Source organism: Pundamilia nyererei, unplaced genomic scaffold, assembly GCF_000239375.1.
Source record: "Pundamilia nyererei isolate P.nyererei 1_Seehausen unplaced genomic scaffold, PunNye1.0 scaffold00066, whole genome shotgun sequence".
Lineage (NCBI taxonomy): Eukaryota > Metazoa > Chordata > Actinopteri > Cichliformes > Cichlidae > Pundamilia > Pundamilia nyererei.
The window spans coordinates 3,020,914-3,040,106 of NW_005187467.1; the positions used below are offsets into that span (position 1 = coordinate 3,020,914).

A 19,193-nucleotide genomic window follows, 5' to 3' on the forward strand; every position below is an offset into this window, starting at 1 on the left:
CTGTGGACGAGCTACTTTCTATTTTAAATTCCCTGAATTTAAAATACTCTCTAGACCCAGTCTAGACCCAGTTGGGGAGCTACCCAGAGCTCTAAACCCACTTAACAAACAAACAAACAAACAAACAAACAAACAAAACAGTATATAAAATCAAAACAGATAAAATCAGAACAGTAGATAAAATCAGTAGTTAATGTAAGTTTTGAAATTTAAGCTTAACAAACAAACAAAACAGTACCGTATATAAAATCAGAATTTAACCCAAAGTGTGATTCAGTAATACCTATAAAACTCTTCTTTCCCCGCAGTCCCATCATTGCTGGGGACCAGCCATCCTCCATCAGCAAGCTGAACTCCACCTTCATCTGTAAAGGCTTCCAGTTTGATGAACTGCAGCAGGCTGAAGCGGAAAGATTCTGCATTCTCACTGGTGATATCGGAAACATATTTTTGGACTCCATATCCATAAAGCTGAAAAATAAAAACAAGTACATTTGTGTCTCACAGTCTGTGTTTAAAACCAAAACAAACAAATCCAAGTATGCTTAAAAATGCTAAAAAACCCAGTGACAGTTACAGCCTTGCCTTTTTTGGGGTGTATCTTCCTGGGATCTTTCCATTCACTGCAGCTTTTAGTGGGATCCTAGGTACTCCTGATGTTTTTTTAAGATACAAGCTCCCTGGAAGAGGTCGAATGTTCTGGCGCTTCTTCTTCCTGAGCCTCATGTCTTGTATATCCTGTGCCAGCTCAGTGTTCTGAAGATTCTGATATACATCTGCAAACGGACAGCATTTTTTTTTTTTAAACTGTCACAAAGAAACTTTTACACTGATGTAGCTCAAACTGTTTACTGCACCTTGGCTTCTTGAACATGTGCCATCTACACCTGATGTCTCTCCAACAGCACTGACAGACCTGAAGTCAACAGGTAAGCTTTGATTATTCATATCGTCACTTCGAGCTGCAGCCACAGCAGTTCCATCCGCAGCGCCTTGTGTTTTTTTAGTGGGCGGCACAAAACACTTGCTGTTAGATGACATTACAAACGGTTTTTGGTGTTTGTCTTCCCCCTCATGCGCTTTACAGGAACTCTCTTCAACAATAGTTCTTTGTTTTTTGAATGGAGGAACAAAGGCTGAAGGTGTTCTTATGCTATCCTTGAGCACCATAGTCTTATGGGTTTCTGTCTTTGCATTTCTGACAAATGGAGGAACAAATGCTGATGTCTTATAATGTGCCGATTTGCTCCTGGGGTCTCCTGTCATTGAGTTCTGTATTTGTGTCTTTTGGAATCTAGTTTCCACATAGGTTTTTCCACTGTTGCAGAAAAGAAAAGAAAGGACATATCAGAAAAAGCTTATAACTTTGTTAACCTGTTTGAAAACATGGTGCTTCAACAGGAACATACCTGTGCGGCCGAGTAATGTTTGGATAAAGGGAGGTGCTGTATTTAAAAACTCCCCTGTCCTTCATTAAACCTTATTTAGGGATAAATACAAATAGTTATTTAATGAATAACACAAAATAAACAGTTCTCAGAAAACGTGCCATAGTGCTAACAATTTACCATTGGAACAACTTTTGACTGGGTGGAGAGTTGAAGCTTTTGGATCCACGAGACTCCTGTCAAACTCTTCCAGTAACCGTCTTTTTAGGGGAGGCTGACCTAAATAGTTAGAAGGCTATTATTCTCAAAGCAGAGCTGTGGCTTAAAGTTAATTATGACCAGGCATGTTTACTCATCTGAAAACAATGGTTTCATGTCATAAAGTATCATTTAACTTTTCTAAAAAAAAAAAAAAAAGAAAAAAAAGAAGAAGAAGAAAATTCCAAATAGTAAGCCATATAACTTAATCCTAAATTGCAAGAAAGGTATTAATGCAATTTGCTTGAAAAACATCAATAAATGAATTAAATAAGTTTTGAAAATAGCAGCACAGTTTCAATAAATAAAAATATTACACTTAAACTGAGTAGCAATGCAGGTACCTACCATTCATTTCTGTGTCTTCCACTGATCTTTTCCCTCTTCTCTTTTCACTCTCTTCACACCCATTGGCACTTGTGTTATGTTGTAGTGGCATATTTTCTAAAGTCATCAAGAGATTGTGTTCAGCCAGACCTTCATCTTCTAGCAAAGCTTTAGTACAGTCCAGAGCTTCCTGGGCAAGAAATTTTTGCTGGGTCTCTGTGCAACCAGTAAGGTTAAGTGACTGAAAGTTAAGAACTGAAGACTCATTTGGTTTTAAAACTTTAGACTCCTTGGTGCTGCTCTCCTCATTTATTTCATAGTCCAGCAGACACTGCATTTCCTCTTCAGGGCAATCATGCAGAGTGCCTGCCCCAGATGGTGTTATGGTGTCTTCCTGAAACTTAAATGCAGCTTTAGCTGCCTTGTTATTGACAGACATACAACCATGTCCTCTTAAATTTTCAACTTTTAGGTCAGACTCTTGCAAGGAGGGCACAGATTCAACTACAAGAGAGGCAGTTCCCTTGGTAGACATGTACTTGTCAGAGGCTGTTGTGAGGTTTGAACCCGAAGGTCCTTCCACATCTTCTACTTTTGACAGATTTGGCATAGGATTGTCTTGTGGGCTTGTTGAAAATAATAGGGAATCATGACATTCCCCATCATCAAATTCTTTGAAAAGGCTGGTTGCTTTCAAAAGACTTTTTTTGGACACTTGGACTTTAACTCCCCCTGCAGTGCTGAAACCACAATGTGTTTCCTCTCGATTGTGAGCATCAATTTTCTTATCGTTCTTTCTTGTGTGTGCAACAGCTGGGGTGTCTCTGCTCTGACTAATATCACTGAAAAGAGCTTTCGCCTTCTGCATGGCCTCTGATGAAAGTGCAACAGGCTTACCACTGGCTGCAAGAAAACCACTACCGGTACTCCTGAATGGTGGACCATGAGCCGAAATCTTGCCCCGTGGTGCTGTTATACTGATTTTATCCTCAACTCCTTCACATTCACTTAGAAGGGTTTTGGCTCTCTTCAGAGCTTTAGATGAAACAGCGACTCCTTTTCCACTTGCTGTCTGAAATCCAACACTTTGTTGGGGCCAAGTGTTTTTTTGTTTCATGTGTTCATTTGTGACTTCAGTACATCCATTTCCTGAGTCCTTAGAAATGTCACTGATAGACAATGTATTATCATGTTTTACTGAAATTCCATAGTTAATATCCATATTGCAATCTTTAGTAAAACCATCTTCCACTTGCATTGCCTTTTTTGAAACAGAGACATCAGCTTCCTTCAAAAGATGTTTTGCTTTCAGAAGGTTTTGCTCTGAAACATTAACTTTTTCTCCTCCTACAGTTTTGGAGCTACATTGCATTTTCTGTGCGTTTTCACCGTAGTCATATTTCTTGTGACTATTCTTTGCATGTGGAATCTCTGCACTGATACTTATATCACCAAAGAGAGCTTTCGCCCTCTGAAGGGCCTCAGAGGAAAGTGCTACAGGCTTTCCACTTGCAGCACGAAATCCACCATTCTGAGGAAGTGAGTCATGAACTGGAATCTTGGAACATGAAGGGTTTATACCAATTTTATCCTCCATTTCATCACATTCACCCAACAGAGATCTTGCTTTCCTTAGAGCTTCAGATGCAATGGTAACTCCTTTTCCACTCGCTGTTTGTAGCGACAAAGTGTCATTTTTTTGTTCTGCTTGTTTGTCTTTGTCCTCAGTGTATCTTTTCTCAGACTCTACAGAAAAGCCCAAAGTCGCCTTTTGCTGTAGTCTGGTTTCTGGAAGGTTTTTCTCATCACTGCCTGTTCCAACCATAGGTGCTATACTTTTGTGTTTTGCTGAAATGCCATTGCTAACGTCCATATCACAGTCTTCTGCCATTTGCATTGCTTTTGTTAAAACAGAATCATCTAAGACCTTCAAAAGATGTTTTGCATTCAAAAGATCTTTCTGTGATACATGAACCTTTTTTCCGCCTGCAGTTTTGAAACCGCTCTGCATTTTTGCCATAGGTTCACAATTGTCATGGTTTCTGTCACTGTTCTTTGCATGTGGGCTCTCTGCACTGGAAATTATATCACTGAAGAGAGTTTTAGCCTTCTGAAGGGCATCAGATGAAAGTGCCACAGGCTTTCCACTGGCTGCAAGAAATCTACCATTCTCTCGGACTGGAGTCTTTGAACATGATGGCTTTCCACTTCTATCACCCAATTCATCAAATTCACCCAACAGGGATTTTGCTTTCTTGAGGGCTTCAGATGAAATAGCAAGTCCTTTTCCGCTCGCTGTCTGAAACCCACCACTTTGTAGTGGGAAACTGGCTTCTTTTTCTTTTAGCTGTTTGTTTTTGTCTTCAGTGCATCCACTTCCAGACTTTACAAAAAATTTTATACTCTGTGTATGTGGAACAACTGGACTCTCTGTACTGGAAATGATATCACTGAAAAGAGCCTTCTGAAGGGCTTCGGATGAAAGTGTCAAAGCCTTTCCACTGGCTGCATGAAATCCACCACTTGTGGGGAGTGGGCTGTAAACTGAAGTCTTCAAATGTGAGTGATTAACATTGATTTTAGTGTTCACTTCATCACATTGCTCCAACAGGGATGTTGCTCTCTTAAGGGCTTCAGATGAAATTGAAACTCCCTTTCCATTTACTGGACCAAATCCACCACTTTGTAGTGGCAAACTGTCTTTTTGTTTCAATTGTTTATTTGCAGACTCTACAGAAATGTTTGAAGTCATCCCTTGATCTGGTCTAATTCCTAAGTCACTGCCACTTCCACTTGTATGCATAATATTTTCATCATTGTTAACATCTATATCACAGTCTACTCTCTTTTGCATAGCGTTTGTTAAAACAGAATCTTCAAAGTCCTTTAAAATGTGCTTCTCTGAGACATGGACGTTTTCTCCCTCTGCGGTCAAACCACTCTGCATTTTGTCTGGATGTTCACAATTGTCATTTTTCTTGTCACCGTTCTTTGGGTAAGAACCAGCTGGGCTGTCTGCACTGAAACTGATGTCACTGAAAAGTGCTTTGGCCTTCTGAAGGGCCTTGGAGGAAAATGCTATTTTCTTTCCACTGGCTGCAAGAAATCCTACATTGCTGGGTGGTGGGCCATATACTGGAATCTTGTAATGTGATGCTTTTGCATTGATTTTATGATACACTTTATCAGATTCACTCAACGGGCATTTTGCTTTCTTGTGAGCTGTGGATGAAATTGAAACTCCTTTCCCAGTGGCTGTGTCAAATCCACTTGTTTTAGGAATAGATTCTTTATTTTGAGCAGTGAACTGTGCTGCTCTTAAAACATTTTCTTTTTGGCTTATTTTTTTGCTTGTGTCTTCAAGTGAATAAGTGTCATTCAGAAGACATTTAGCCTTTTTCATTGCATCAGCTGACACGGATACTTTCCTCCCACTGGCTGTACAGAATCCATCACCACTGCTCAATTCAGTGATGGCAGAGGAATCAATACTCTTTGATGCTGGGCATGGTAGAAGCTTTGAAGTGGAAAATGAGTTTTCATGGAAAGAAACTGGATTTTTAAATTCCAGCACAGTGTTACAACCAACACGTTCCATTTCTAAATCATCAGGATGTGGCCTACTCAGTCCAGTGTTTACATTCTCAAACTCTGTGTCTACAATGGCATGTTCCTCAGAAATGGTAATGGCATCCATTTTGCAGTTTTCAAAACTTTTCGTAGTATCTTTATCTTGCATGTCTCTGGCCTGTTTTAATGCAGAGACAGGCTGTTTGGTGTTGGAAAAACATGTTGAAGTTTTCTCTTCAACGTGGCAGTCGGCTTTGAGAGTGAACTTGAAATCAGCTGTGGCCGTTTCAGAATCTACATTGCACATCTTTTTGGTTTTTGCATCAGTCTCAGCAGCCTGTTTGTGTGATATATTCAGATCTGACACATTAATTTCTAAATCAGCAAATAAAGCTCTAGCTTTGCTTAGACATGTTTTTGAAACTCTTAAAGCATTCCCTCCTGCAGTCTTAAAGGTAACACCAAGCATTAAAGGATTCGGTTTCTCCATCTTGCTTGCGTCACCGTGCTCAGCTCTGTTAAGACTTTTTTGCTTCTTTGATATAAGCCAATTATTTCTTCCAGGAATGTCTTCTGAAGAGGAAAGCACCTCTCCAGCAGAGATATTTTCTCTTTTTACAGAACTCGACACTGATACACCGGTGGATTTATCAGTGATGTTTGATGTCCCACCATTTGCTTTTTCATCTACCACACAGGTCATTTTGTCAGGCATGGCAGTTATTGCCAAGTGCTTTTCAGCATCTGAACTAAAGCTGTCATCAAAATCTATGCCTGCAAGAAAATCAGGATCAAGGTCTTTGTCAGTCTTCTCTAGAAAGCAGGCATTTTCTTGACAAGGCTGTTTTACTTCTGCACCTCTGAACTGTGTAAATTCAAACTGGCTATCTGCTTCTTCCAAGAGAGTGCACAGTTCTGTCACATCAGCTTTTTGTGAAGCTGTTAAGTGGCAGCTGCCACCCTCAAATATTTCACTTACAGAAGGTTGCTGATTTGATACAGAAACTGTGCTTGTCATGGATCCATTTCTCTGGCTATTTTTAAGTTTCGTGACACTGTTGCATTTGGTGGGCTGATCGCCATCTCTTTCTTCAAAGAGATGCCTTGCCTTCTCCAGGTTGGCCAAGGAAATTTGTATACCTTTATTTGAAGCCGTTTTGAATCCTGATGCATGAGCGGGTGGAAGAGAAATGTTTGTCTTCTCTAGCAGTCTGCCATGAACCTCACCATTTTGTGGAATGCAGTTAAGGCCATCATCAGTTCCTTTTAGACTGCTTGGCAGTTGTGATACTGTGCTCTCCTTGTCCAACTGACCTTCTCTTTTGCCATCTATAGTCTGTCTTTCCAGGAGCTGGGATTTTTCATTTCCTCTCTGCGTAGATGGAAAAGGAGTAGTCCTGTGAATATCAGTTTTTGATCCAGTGTTCTCTGAGAAAGGAACAATACAAGAAGAAGCAGTGTGAGTGATATCTGCAACAGCAGACTGGAAACCACTGTCACTTATGGTGCCTTCATTGGTGGAACAATTTTGATTAGTGGTAGACGTATGTCCTGTGTTACTGATGCTGTTATAGTCATGGAGAAGGCTTGCTTGAATTGTTTGATGCTTAGCTTTTTTCATGGCCAACAGACAGGCTGAAGGTGAGAAGTGGTGTTGATCTTCTGCAACTCCTTTAGTCGGTCTACCAGAGTCTGAAATTTGGCTGAAGTCTTGTGCAAAATCTTTGTGAAGCTGTGACATGTCAAGATCCTGGACTTTTTCTTGCACAGATGAAGGCAAATTTTCCAAAGTACATTTTTCTTCTGCATTCTTCTCATTACTGCAGCAGCTTGCTTCATCTGGGGCATCTTGTGACTGCTTACTACTCAGTTCTGGTCCTAAAAGAAAGCATGGTGATAAAAAACAAAAATTTTCAGTCATTATAGAAAACAAAAAAAAAAACACTTCTATTTTAACAGAAAAATATACATATATTTTTAATAATTAAATATGTTACCAGTATCTGGAATTACTGATGATGTGTTCATCTTCTGAAAGTTAGTTTCATTTTCTTTAACTTTTGGCTTCAAAGTCTCAACAGTGTAAACAAATTTTCTTTTTTTCCTAATTAATCCAGTGTCTGTGATTTTTATAGGTGGCCTGACAAGCTGTCTAGAATCAAAGTCAGGCTGCAGTTCTGTTAAAATATTATTTTCTGCAGTACAAGGGGGAATTTCAGATAAATTCAATGGAGACCATTGGCTGATTCCAGTGCTTCCATTTTTTGCCGGTGGGGATGATGGAACGGTGCTATGTTCTTCATCAGCTTTGTGCTCTTCATTACACTGGTTTGTTTTTGAGATATCTGTAGAGCTGCAGTCATGTTCACTTAATTTGAATTGCTTCCGTCTGATTCTTTCAGGTTTCACTTTTCTCAGTGCTGAACTACTGTTGGCGAGGAAAGTGGATGAAGTATTTTGAAATTCATCAGGAGCACTGGCCATTTTGCCATCTCCATTAGCACCCCGTAGTATCTGTTGCCAAATACCCTCATTCTGCATTAATAAAGTCTGGGAGGAAACAACTTCAGGCAAAACAGCATCTGTTAATGACAGAGCAACAATCAGCATGTCAGCCAAAATTGTTGGGAGCCATAGTTAGTTCACAAATATTCACCATTTCAGTTAATGTGATACTAAAAAAAGAGAAGTCAGTACCGTGGTTATCAGTAGTTATTTTATCATTTTTAGGTGGTGCTACCACAATTCTGGAAGGATTTGAAAGAGAAGGGAAAAGCTTCCGTACAAACTGGAAAAGGTAAGAGGACAAAACACTTTGTCAGCAGAAATCTGAAATGTTGCACCTCTTTGCTTGTAATATGTCAAAAAGAGTAATACAATAAGAACAATTTCTGATTCTGATTTCTAGTAACACATAAAATCATAAATTCAACCATTCTTAACATGTTACAATTTCAGAATATCCATTTAAAGAATGTGAATACAGCAGGACCAGAAATTCAACATTGAGTGATATTCATCAAAATAATAGATAAAGATAGGTTTGCTGTATATTTGTGCTGGACTGAGTACTCACAACAACACTTTTGTCTGCAGAAACACTCACTGGACAGGGACTCTCATCAACTTTAGCTGCAAGATTAAAAGGAGACAAAAAATTAATGAACATATAACCTTTTCAGTTGTTTAAAATGAGCGAGTCTGCTATTGGCTTACACAAAATCAGGGTAGATGGAACAGGGGGTGGTGTATTCAAAGAACTGGTCCATGAAATATCAGGGTTAATCTGTGCACCAAGACTTTCAGAAATATGCTTGGCATAGCTCATCTGTATCATTAAAAACAAAAATCAAAACAAAAACATAAAGATAGGTACATTTAATTTTATTCACTCTTCTACATTCAAATACTATCAGAAAAATATTAATCATTGGATATGCTATACGTACTGGAGATTTATGCGGGGTATCAAGTGGATCTGTAAATATGGTAGAAGTAAGCAAATTAAGCAGTGATGATTAAGTCTTGGCTTCTGTATGCAATTCATGTAAATGAGACTAAGATTATTTTTAACCTCACCAAAATTGTCCTGATTCTGAGGTTGGATTTCCTCATATTCTGTATCAGGAACCCTAAAAAAGTCAAAACATACATTAAAAACAGCCAATAGCTGGAAAAACATAAAAAGCCAAGCTGTTGTTGTAAAATTATCATGAAAATAGCTCCCTCCCAACCCCCACAAAATAAGGCAGTTTTTCAGTATGCGTTATTAAAATCAGTTATTGTTGTTCCTGTTGTGATTTAATTACACAACTACTTAAATTATTTAATCACTTAAAAAAAACCCAAAAAAACCATACCATTCATAAAAATGCCAGTATATATAGCAACTCTGAATTTAACCACTGATAATTCATTGTTGCACTCACCCCTTTTTTGAGATCCGAAACACATATGGACTTTGTGTTTCCGTCCATGGCAATGTATCATTTTCTAAGAAGTATCACAGAGAAACAATATTTTTAGATTTAATCTAAGCGTAAGTAGGTTACAGCAGCTTCTTGATTGCAATTAAATCAAAACAGAAACCTATATTTTTATTTAGCAAGTGTTTAAATAACATGTTGGAGATTTACAGTATAAATAAGTAACAATCTGAATGAATTACCTTGTGTAGTAGAGAACGACTGCTCATCCACAATTTCAGGTAACACAATTCGACTGTGTCTGAAAACTTTAGGAGTAGAAAACAGCTGACTGTCTACTGCAGTTTTGTCTAAAGGGGTTTTAAAATGTCCCTCCTGATTGGCACATAGCTCATCTTGATCAGAGCCGCTGCTCTCATTCGCTGACGTTTGAGCAGTCAGTATGTCAAACCAGTTGTGATCCAGTGATCCCAGTTCTAAAATGTTCATAAAGGGTAAGAACTCATCATTAAGTCGACAAGCCACAAACCGATTTAGAGGGGAAAGGTAAATCTGTACAATGCATTTCTACTTATAATATTCAGAATACAACTGTTTTTGCGGGCGTCTGATTAAAAAGTACCGATGACCAAAATCACAGCTTTTTGATGTTGCATAGGTTTTCCTACCTTTCCAGATTTCATCTTTGAATGTCTCGTACATGTTTTTTAAGGGCAAATCCATTCCAGTGACTGCACTGTACTACAGCTTGATACCTGAGAATGTGAATGTAACATAACTTGAATGAAAAAGCAGAAAGGTGTCCGAGTTTCAGAACAAAGTTGTGGTGTACATTTACTAGGGCAGTCACACTACAACGTAGCCGGTATTCAACTACATTACCTAAAAACTACCGTGACAGCGAAACTGTTTGGGCAACAATGAGTAACGTTAGCTTACGTTTGTTTTAGATAAGCAAAAAAACTTTACGGAGAAACATTTTATTTTACACTGACAGCCTATCGTTGTCAAATTGGGGGGAGCCCACAAAAAGTGAATTTAACGTTTTTCAGACTTACCATGACGACGTTCAAGAGTGTGCACTTTCATGTCGCGATATATCTCGTAATATAATGATGTAAAGACACAAAAGACATAAAACTAAAAATACGATGCAAAGGGGATAGCCAAGAAAAACTCGGCCTGCTAGCTAGCACGTTCACGCGACAAAAACAAACCTCGCGCGTCGCGCACCGGAACTCAAGGGCACTTCAAAATAAAAGACCGCTTGAATTTTTAACCCTTGATATTCCTAATAACACGAATGCTACTGATACTACTACTACTACTAACAACAACAACAACAATAATAATCTAATTGAATCATTTAGTAAACAGTCGTTAAACTTTTGACTTTATATAATACTAAGCTGGAAGACTCACTTCTTCACTTTTATTTATCTGCGCAGTTTAAGCAGATAAATAAAAATAAGCAAATAAATAAATTCCAATAACAAATTCCAACCACAAATAAGAAATCTAAGCTTAATTTTATTGTTGTATTAGTGAACAGAATACCAAAGTACAGTACATTGCAAAGGCAGTTTTTACAGCATTTACAAGGCCAAAGGCTACACCACTTTTGTGGAAGATTTATATATATATGTATATGTAGCTACTCACTCTGCATGCACCTAAACTGTAACTTCATAAAAATACAATCTGATGAGTCTCAGCAAAGCCCCCCTTTTCACTATGTACATTTTCTTTCATTTAAAATAGTTTCTCTCTTTGTTCATAAACTTTACTATTACATTTTTATTGTACACAGAATTTGCACGCTTGGCAGGTTTAACAGATAAAATAAAATATTTTTTTCTATAAATCTAGTCTGATAAAAGCACATTTTCTTTTGTTAACAATATAAATAATTTACCTATTTGCTAAAAGCTGCACAGTTAAAAGGTACAGTAAGATGTTTTGAGTAACAGATAACCCACACAAGAGTTTGTAGGATTGAGAGACATTACAGTAGATCTGCAGCATGTCAGAATTTTTTTAACATGAACCACTTGCAGTATACAAATCAGTCTTAATAATTCCATCTGTGATGGTCGTCAGACTTGAATTCACACACTCAAGCACACTCATAACACACCTACACCAACACACAAACCAAGTAATGAAGCCTCCCTTTTTCTGTGCTAACAGTGTTCATGTTTTCCAATGCTATGATATTCAAATACATAATTTCAGGAGACAGTAAAGTTCTTCCACTTTAGTGAAGGATTGCACAATTTCCCTTGACAATTAAAACAACATAACTGAAAGAGAATAACTCAGCTTTGGTATTTCATTTCATTTTTCTTTAAATGTGAAAATTATGTACTTCAGTACACACAGGCTGCTTTGTGACATTTCTATTATTAGTGCAATAAAAGCTGTACTGTGTTTGCAACAGCAAAGTCACTCATCAGTCTAAAAACAACAGTACTGCTGCACATCTGAAGATTGGACTTCATGACATTCTGATGTACTTTAAGCAAGAAGAGGAAACAGCGGTTTGGTTATTCCCAAGAGAAAGTTCACCCTTGAGATGATAGAAGCTACCACAGACAACAGGTGACACTAGGCATGACATTGGGTGTTTTGTAGTTCTGGCTGTCAGAGTCATCAGAGAGTTGAGCCTGAAACCCTGGAGTCTGGGAGAAAAGCTGTGATGGTGCGGTAGCCCTGGGCTCTTCGGATCATATCCCGAGTTTCTCCATTAAGTTCCATCAACTTGACAGAAATTTCTGTCAAGTCTTGTTTTGAACCCACCAGAGCAAAAGTTCCTGTCTGACCCAGAGTTTGATGTCTAAAGTAGATGTTCAGCAATGTTTGGACCTCATCCTCAGAGTGGCTACCAAAGATATCATTAGGCCACATTGTTCTGGAAGGAAATCATAAGTATTTGTTTTAATGAGTAACACATTTATCAAAAAACACTTTTAATAAACACTGAAACAAGAATTTTACTTTTCTCACCTGCACACACGAATGTAGTGAACAGCGGTTGGAAAGTCATTGTTCTTTAGACCTTCTAGGATGGCCTGCACTGCAGCCTCGGAGGAGCTAAAAACCGGCTCAGAGCAGGAACTCTCACAGGCAGCAATCTCATCATTTGCCACTGAAGCAGCTGCTAACCTCAGGTTGCTCTTCAACTCATTAAGCTCTTTGGACATGTTTGTCAGCTAAAAGTCGAGAGGGGTTTATGTTACTGAACAGGAACACAGATTAAAAAAAAAGGTGTGTTTTATGCCTTCAAAAACTGAAGAGAAGCAAATGCAGATATACCTACCTCTGGAACAGAGCTTATTGCATGGACCTGTTCAGTCAGTTTGCAGTAGGACTGAAAAAGCAGCAACAACTGAAAGTGGAGTTTGTAGAGTCTTTGACAGAGCTCCAGTTGCTGAAAGTAATAGAAAATGATTATCAGAAAATAAGTCTTTAACTTCCTGTTTCCTCCTTTTTAAAATGTCTGCACAACCACAATTGAAGACTTAAAAAAGTATCCTTTTGCTGAAAATGACAATACAATAAATACAATGTTGTTTTGTTTTAAATCGGAAAGTAGAGACAAGCCTTTTCCAACTTACAGCCAGAAATTCCATTTGCTATCAAGCAAGCATGTTATGGGGTAGAAAAGAAGTAAGAAGTAAGGAAAACACACAGAGAGAAGGAAATTCATGCAAATGGTCATTATTTATAACATAGAGTGGGTGAGAAGTATAGAACAGGTCTAACTGGTGTCATTTTATTGACATGCACAGAGGAAGAAAGTTAGGGTAGATGTTTGTGCAAATTAGAATTATGAAGAGGGCTTATAGTTTCCATGAACTATTAAATACAAAATAAATAAATAAATAAAAACACGTTTTTAAAAAAGAAAAAGAAAAGCCAAGCATGTTCTGCATGTTAATCAGCACTCACTTAAGTGACAAACTCATACATTTTAACAGCAAAACTTTCTACCTTCTTCAGTTATGAAGCCTGATTAAATTGCAACATAAGAGAGCTCACTCCCATGCCCAGAAGAACTGAAAATCAACACAATGCACACTGGATATGAAATATTAAATGTGACGTGCATCAACTTAAGTTTGTCAAAAACTTAAAGTGCAAGAGAATTAGAGGTAACACTCACAGAGCTACAGTATCACACAGTAATCCCAATGCAGAAAGTACAGTATGAAAGATCAGATGAAATGGAATCCTTCATATGTTCAGTTCAGTTTTTGTTAAATGTACATAATCAACAATTATTTTGGTTGTACACTGGCTTAATGCAGTATCTAAGCCAAAGTAAATACTAACCCACTGCTTTACTTTATCCCACTGTTGATATGATAGCATGAGATGCTCAAATAAATATACCGGTATTTATAATAATTATTATTACCTTTTCCTCATGCTCCAGTGGTTGACACGTTATCACCGAACCCCCAGCACTCTTGGGAAAAGCAGCTTTACAGTTGCTCAACCACTGTGTAAAACAGAGGTCAATTTAAATAATTCAGCAACAACATACAGGTGACATCTAGAGTGACAAGCACACGATAAGAACCACTTACTGTGAGAACTGCCTCCTTTCTGTTGTTGTAAGTATCAAAATATTCTTGAAGTTCCAACACACTAAATTTCATCTTTTCAAGGAGTCCATAAGACATGATCTGGAAAAATACCAATTTGTCATTATATTTGTTGAAATACACTGGAAGTCGCTAAATGTCAGGCAACTTACTGTGTCTGCATCAATAAAAAGTGTTGGGCACTCTGAACATGATGTCAGCATCTGAGAAGACCTCAAAAACTTTGATCCTAGTCCTCTCAGGCCATCACCAAGGTAACTGACGGCATCACATGTCAAAGAACAAAATTTGGTTTGGATATTCTGCAAAACATAAAAAACATGCTGTCTGTAACACCACCAGAATCCCGCCTACATAATTTAAGGCACTAGTACATCCTTCATTAATTCAATTTTTCTGAAATGTTGCCCTGTCAGCTTTGGTCAGTGAAGTGAACAACAACCGGTTAATGGATCTCAGGAGATTTTCAAGCTGAGAGCATCTACAGAGTGACTCTAATTTTCAATTAAGCAGTCCTCTTCTGAAAGGTCAGTTTGCCTTATAGCTAATCCTGTTAACCTTTCGGTTTAATTATACAATTTGACATCTCATACTACACGTCGCGCTGATGTCTTTTGGGATTAGGCTGGCTGCAGGGTCAAGCTATAATACCTGAAAAAGTGAGGAAAACACATGAAAAGTGTAGACGGCACAGGATCCATCTGAGTCAGACACAAGCTGGTTGATGTGGCTTCGCCAAGCCTCTTCTGCATCATCGCACACATTTGGCTGGAAAGCCGCAAGGATGGCAGAGAAGAAAGGTGACGGTGGTGGTGAAGAACGCGACTCCGGCATGTCATCTCGCTCTTCCTCAGCAAGACTGAATGGATATGGCCACATCTTAGGAGAAGTGCATTTTTCATGACACTTTATTTATAGCTAAATATTTAAATGTTGCAATAGGTACCTTGGTAAGCAGCCTTCAAGATCTAGTTCTCCTTTGTAATCATTGTTAGTTATATCCATTGTCAAACTGTCACCACAGTGATACTCAGGGGGCAGCTCAGTGATGGAAAGAGAAATGTCCTCCTCATGGACAATGTTGTCATCATCTTCTTGTGACATCTCATGCTGAAAGAAAGCAGAAGAGACAGTTGACAACTGGAAATATTAATGTAATTAATTACAAAACAAATACTGAAGCAGCATGCATGAAATGTATTCCCTCTGTTATTTTTAGTTATTAAACAGTAACACTAACCTTGCCATGGGACCCTATGGACACTCCTTGTGGTGTTTTCTTTTATTTGGTCAATTTAGTGTGCAAAAATTATGCCAATTAAATGGATAAAAAATTTGAACTTAGCCAGCATCGTGGCTCTGCACACTCAGAGATTGAAACAGGCAATGTGTAAACCTTTTCTGACCTTCCACATGCTGAGAGATTTTAGTTTTGCTTACAGCCACCCACACAGAAGCAATAGGCATACACATTGCCTTAAATAGACAGATACGGAAAGAAAGAAATGTTTTTTGTTTCTACTGCTAGCTACAACCCCTCACATCCCCAGACAAACTGCCACAATTAAAGTTAGACAAGAAATAGCCCGGAGCCCAAAGCTTTAGATCACCTGCTTGTCAATTTTAGTTGTTTTTTTATGATTTTGCATGCAACTACTGAAATATCAAGAAAAGGTCACTCATGCTCTACTCTAAAGAAAGGAAATGTAGAAAAGTCACAGTGTTGCAAAATAACACCTATGATTGCCTTAACCCAAAGCACATTTAACATTCAATACACGAGAAAACAGAACAGCTGCTATTTAGCAAAATTAGTAAAGAACTCCATTATAGAACTACGATAGGAATTAGTAGTTCCCAGAATCTCAGACACTCTGAAGCCCTTATTCACCCGGTGCTTCGAGTCCTCTGGTTGTTGGACCTCGAAACTTGGATTTTTGGTGCTCAGAGGAGTCGAATCTGCTGAAGTGGTATCGCAGAAGGGAGAGGGAGAGTCAATGCTACTCATCTCTGCAGTTGGAGAGAGGCTGACAGTCTGAAAAAGAGACAAAGAAACATTTAATAGAATCTTTAAAATAAACGGCACTGAACTAAAAACAGCAAAATCGTCTGAAACTGTATCACCGACAGTAGTGGAGTTTCTTAAAACTCAAAAGCAAGAGGTGAAAATGACGGCTGTGTTGACCCACAGGTTTCAGTCTGCTACGGCAACTTTAGCAACCTTTAGCTAATGCTGAATGGCTCTTTCTGTCATGGAATAACAGAAAGATAATGGAACAAGACAGAATGCGACAGAAAGGCCCATTATATTTTCAGACTTGAAAATCTGGCCCTAAGCTTGACACTAGAGGAAAAGTCTTAATCTGAGAGAGAAAGACATTTTTTAAACCCTATACAGCTTGGCACAGAGAGTGGCACAATAGAAAAAAACTCTTGAATTGTTAAGATATAAAGAGTTTGTCCTTGAAATCCCTTTTACTTGTTACAGTTGGTTTTAACTGTTATTTGAGGTTTTACCTTCATTGTGATTTTCAATTATTATAACACAAAAGAATAAACTTACAAGCTGTGAGTGGGAGAGTGTCTGGCTGGTAGTCAGGGAATCCTCCTCAGATGACTCGTCTGAATCTTCATGAGCGAGCTTGCTGAGGCTGGGCATGCTGCTGGACATCTGACTTTCCTCCAAAGGCTGCAGGTCATTTCGGTCCAGACTGTCCATAGAGCGTCTACGCACACCCCAGTTGAAGTTGTCCATAGTCTCTCCCTGCAACAGTAAACATCTGTTAGATACCGAGTACCAAGTAGCACAGCATAATCTTTTCTTCAACACAAACTTCATAAACATACTTCACACCAACATTTACACAACCATGCAGTGCTGGTTCTGGGAGGGGACAGTTTATGGGAGAGTTTTTTCCCTTCAAAGCTAAAAAAGGAAGGAACAGCGGTGCTCAGTGCAGTAAGCCCTCCTTAACATGGTCACAATTCAAATATTAACAGGCTTTAATTGCTTTGGTCTTTTTTAAAAAAAAAATACAGAGTGATTTTCAAGCGTGACTCCATGGATGCTAGCCAACTCTCACGTTCCACCAAAGCTCCACATCAACAGACAAAACAAGCATATCCAACTACGATTAGTTTAAAACCTGTCACAGTAAAGGCTCTGACTTTGACATTTCTTGCCCATATTAATCATTTAGGTTTTTTCGATCGAGTTTCCTGAAAATATGGTGTTAGTGAAGCCTAAAAACCACACTAAGTACATTTCAGAGTCTCAACAAGTAACAACAGCTTTTTCTTGGCAAATAATACAGTTTAAATGTTTACAATTAGCAAAGGTAATTTACTGTTTGGATTTCAGTGTGATGGAGGGTTAAACCTGAGCAGAATTTCTTCCACTGAGTCTCTAGATGGAGCCAACACTCCATGATATGAACAACTGTGGCTTGCTTTAGAAAATCATATGATGTTGACCAGATAGCCATATAACTATAGAAAATTATGATTAAATGTATTCACTTTATGTCAATCATATGATAAAAAAATATTAATAAACATTATGATAACTTATGGAATAACAATTAAAACCCATCAGTTTTTTCTGTCACTTAATGTTACAGCTTGATAAGTCTGTCAACTTACATAGTGCCAGCTTTGCTTCCTGACTTCACATAGTCAAGACTTTAACATTAAAAATCTTTTCCGGGCTTACTGACTGAAGCACTTAAAATGTGTTTGTACAAAGCGCACGGTTCCTTTCACACACACTCACATTACCAATATGTCTGCAGCAGGCCTGTTGTTTCAGCCTGAATTCTGCAATTGACCTCTCTGTATTTTCCTAATATCACAGTTTTGTCTTTCCTTGTAAGATTAGTTGCTCTTTTGCTAGTAGACCTGTCAATGTTTCTGATTGGTCAAATGCTGCCAACACCATCCCTTTTGTGTAAACACACTTGTAGCTAGACTGGAAAGCCCTGGTTTGAGTTATTGAGTTGATAACCACAGTCACATAACCACTTAGGCTGAGTGCCAGTGTGAGATCAAGTACTGGTAAATCTGGTAAAACGGGCTTTAAGATACCCTATATTTCAATAGCAACTACTAGACCATGATGATAAGCCTGGTGAGAGAACTAAGAATAACATGCTGTGTTTCCAATACTCTACTCTCTAATACAGGGACATTGCAGAATCAGTTTTGTAACTAACACAACATGCATGCACACTTTCTACTCTTTGCCATCAGTCGACTAAAATATCTGCACAAGCAAATTGTCATTCATAGAACACAGCAAATAAAAATGTAACACAACTAAACTTACCTGTAGCTCCTAGATAGCACAGATAGAAAAAAAACACAGAAAAAGAAACCCTGTTACACAGAGCAGGCAGACTTGACCCAACACAGTACTGCTCCTCAGTGGAAAATCCTCATTACAGTCTTTATAAGGTTTTCTTACTGCTCTAGTTTTACATCTACTTTAACATCTAAAGTATAAGTAATTATTCTACCAAGCGTCCCATGACTCACCTCTCCATCCTCAAGCTCAACATCCAGGAAGTCAAAGTCTCTAAAGACTCTGAACTGCTGCTCTGAGGTGGTGTCATCTGTGTTTTCTGGTTCCCGAGTCCCGTCATCAGAGGATACCTGGCTAGGCTGGTGCTCCATAAGATCCAGCTCCCCACAACTTGAGAAAATCACCTATACCGAACAACGAACAAAGAAAAACAAAAAAAAGGCAAAATTGTTTTTTTTTTTTTAAATCCATGATTAAAAAAAGTTCAGAGTGCTGAATTTCCCAACGGACAACATAAAGTATATCTTACTGAAGGATTTTTTGTGAGCCCCACTTCTTGTCCCAGCAGAGACAACACATTCACCAGTTTTTCCCGTGTTCTTTTCTGCAGAGGGAAAGAGAACACCCAAATATTGTGAATAAATCCCTTTAATTTGATCCACATTATAGTTTTTTGTGAACATTTAACTTTTGCATCTGTTTGAGTATCCTACCATTTTAAAATTTAGTCTCATATTTGCCTGGCATCAACATGCATTTCCCCTTATTTGGATATACAATGGGAATTAAATTTTTGGAATAAACAGTTTGAAGA

General features: G+C 38.3%; 2 protein-coding genes across 8 annotated transcripts in view; both read right to left on the reverse strand.

Annotated features, from left to right (window-relative positions):
- brca2 (BRCA2 DNA repair associated) overlaps positions 1–10,693 on the reverse strand; it is a 14,987-nt gene extending 4,294 nt beyond the window's left edge. The window contains exons 1-16 of the mRNA XM_005736029.1: positions 10,528–10,693; positions 10,138–10,224; positions 9,712–9,945; positions 9,473–9,536; positions 9,123–9,175; positions 8,993–9,021; positions 8,760–8,871; positions 8,620–8,675; positions 8,241–8,331; positions 7,541–8,125; positions 1,995–7,421; positions 1,569–1,667; positions 1,410–1,479; positions 858–1,318; positions 586–776; positions 284–471 (exon numbers count right to left, since the gene is read on the reverse strand). Of these exons, the coding sequence (XP_005736086.1) occupies positions 284–471; positions 586–776; positions 858–1,318; positions 1,410–1,479; positions 1,569–1,667; positions 1,995–7,421; positions 7,541–8,125; positions 8,241–8,331; positions 8,620–8,675; positions 8,760–8,871; positions 8,993–9,021; positions 9,123–9,175; positions 9,473–9,536; positions 9,712–9,945; positions 10,138–10,192 (7,715 nt within the window). The 5' untranslated portion in view covers positions 10,193–10,224; positions 10,528–10,693. The remainder of the gene's footprint in view (positions 1–283; positions 472–585; positions 777–857; positions 1,319–1,409; positions 1,480–1,568; positions 1,668–1,994; positions 7,422–7,540; positions 8,126–8,240; positions 8,332–8,619; positions 8,676–8,759; positions 8,872–8,992; positions 9,022–9,122; positions 9,176–9,472; positions 9,537–9,711; positions 9,946–10,137; positions 10,225–10,527) is intronic.
- A 286-nt stretch (positions 10,694–10,979) lies between these two features.
- Positions 10,980–19,193, reverse strand: part of frya (furry homolog a (Drosophila)) — a 41,266-nt gene continuing 33,052 nt past the window's right edge. For 4 of the 7 annotated variants that reach the window (XM_013911565.1, XM_005736031.2, XM_005736032.1 and 1 more), the window contains exons 50-63: positions 18,909–18,983; positions 18,613–18,783; positions 18,404–18,412; positions 16,643–16,843; positions 15,971–16,114; positions 15,026–15,189; positions 14,731–14,938; positions 14,232–14,381; positions 14,062–14,160; positions 13,890–13,973; positions 13,087–13,104; positions 12,789–12,899; positions 12,476–12,681; positions 10,980–12,380 (exon numbers count right to left, since the gene is read on the reverse strand). In XM_013911565.1, coding sequence (XP_013767019.1) covers positions 12,122–12,380; positions 12,476–12,681; positions 12,789–12,899; positions 13,087–13,104; positions 13,890–13,973; positions 14,062–14,160; positions 14,232–14,381; positions 14,731–14,938; positions 15,026–15,189; positions 15,971–16,114; positions 16,643–16,843; positions 18,404–18,412; positions 18,613–18,783; positions 18,909–18,983 — 1,899 coding nt within the window. In that variant the 3' untranslated portion in view covers positions 10,980–12,121. The remainder of the gene's footprint in view (positions 12,381–12,475; positions 12,682–12,788; positions 12,900–13,086; positions 13,105–13,889; positions 13,974–14,061; positions 14,161–14,231; positions 14,382–14,730; positions 14,939–15,025; positions 15,190–15,970; positions 16,115–16,642; positions 16,844–18,403; positions 18,413–18,612; positions 18,784–18,908; positions 18,984–19,193) is intronic. The other 3 variants (XM_005736030.2, XM_005736033.2, XM_005736035.2) reach the window with 3 other exon arrangements.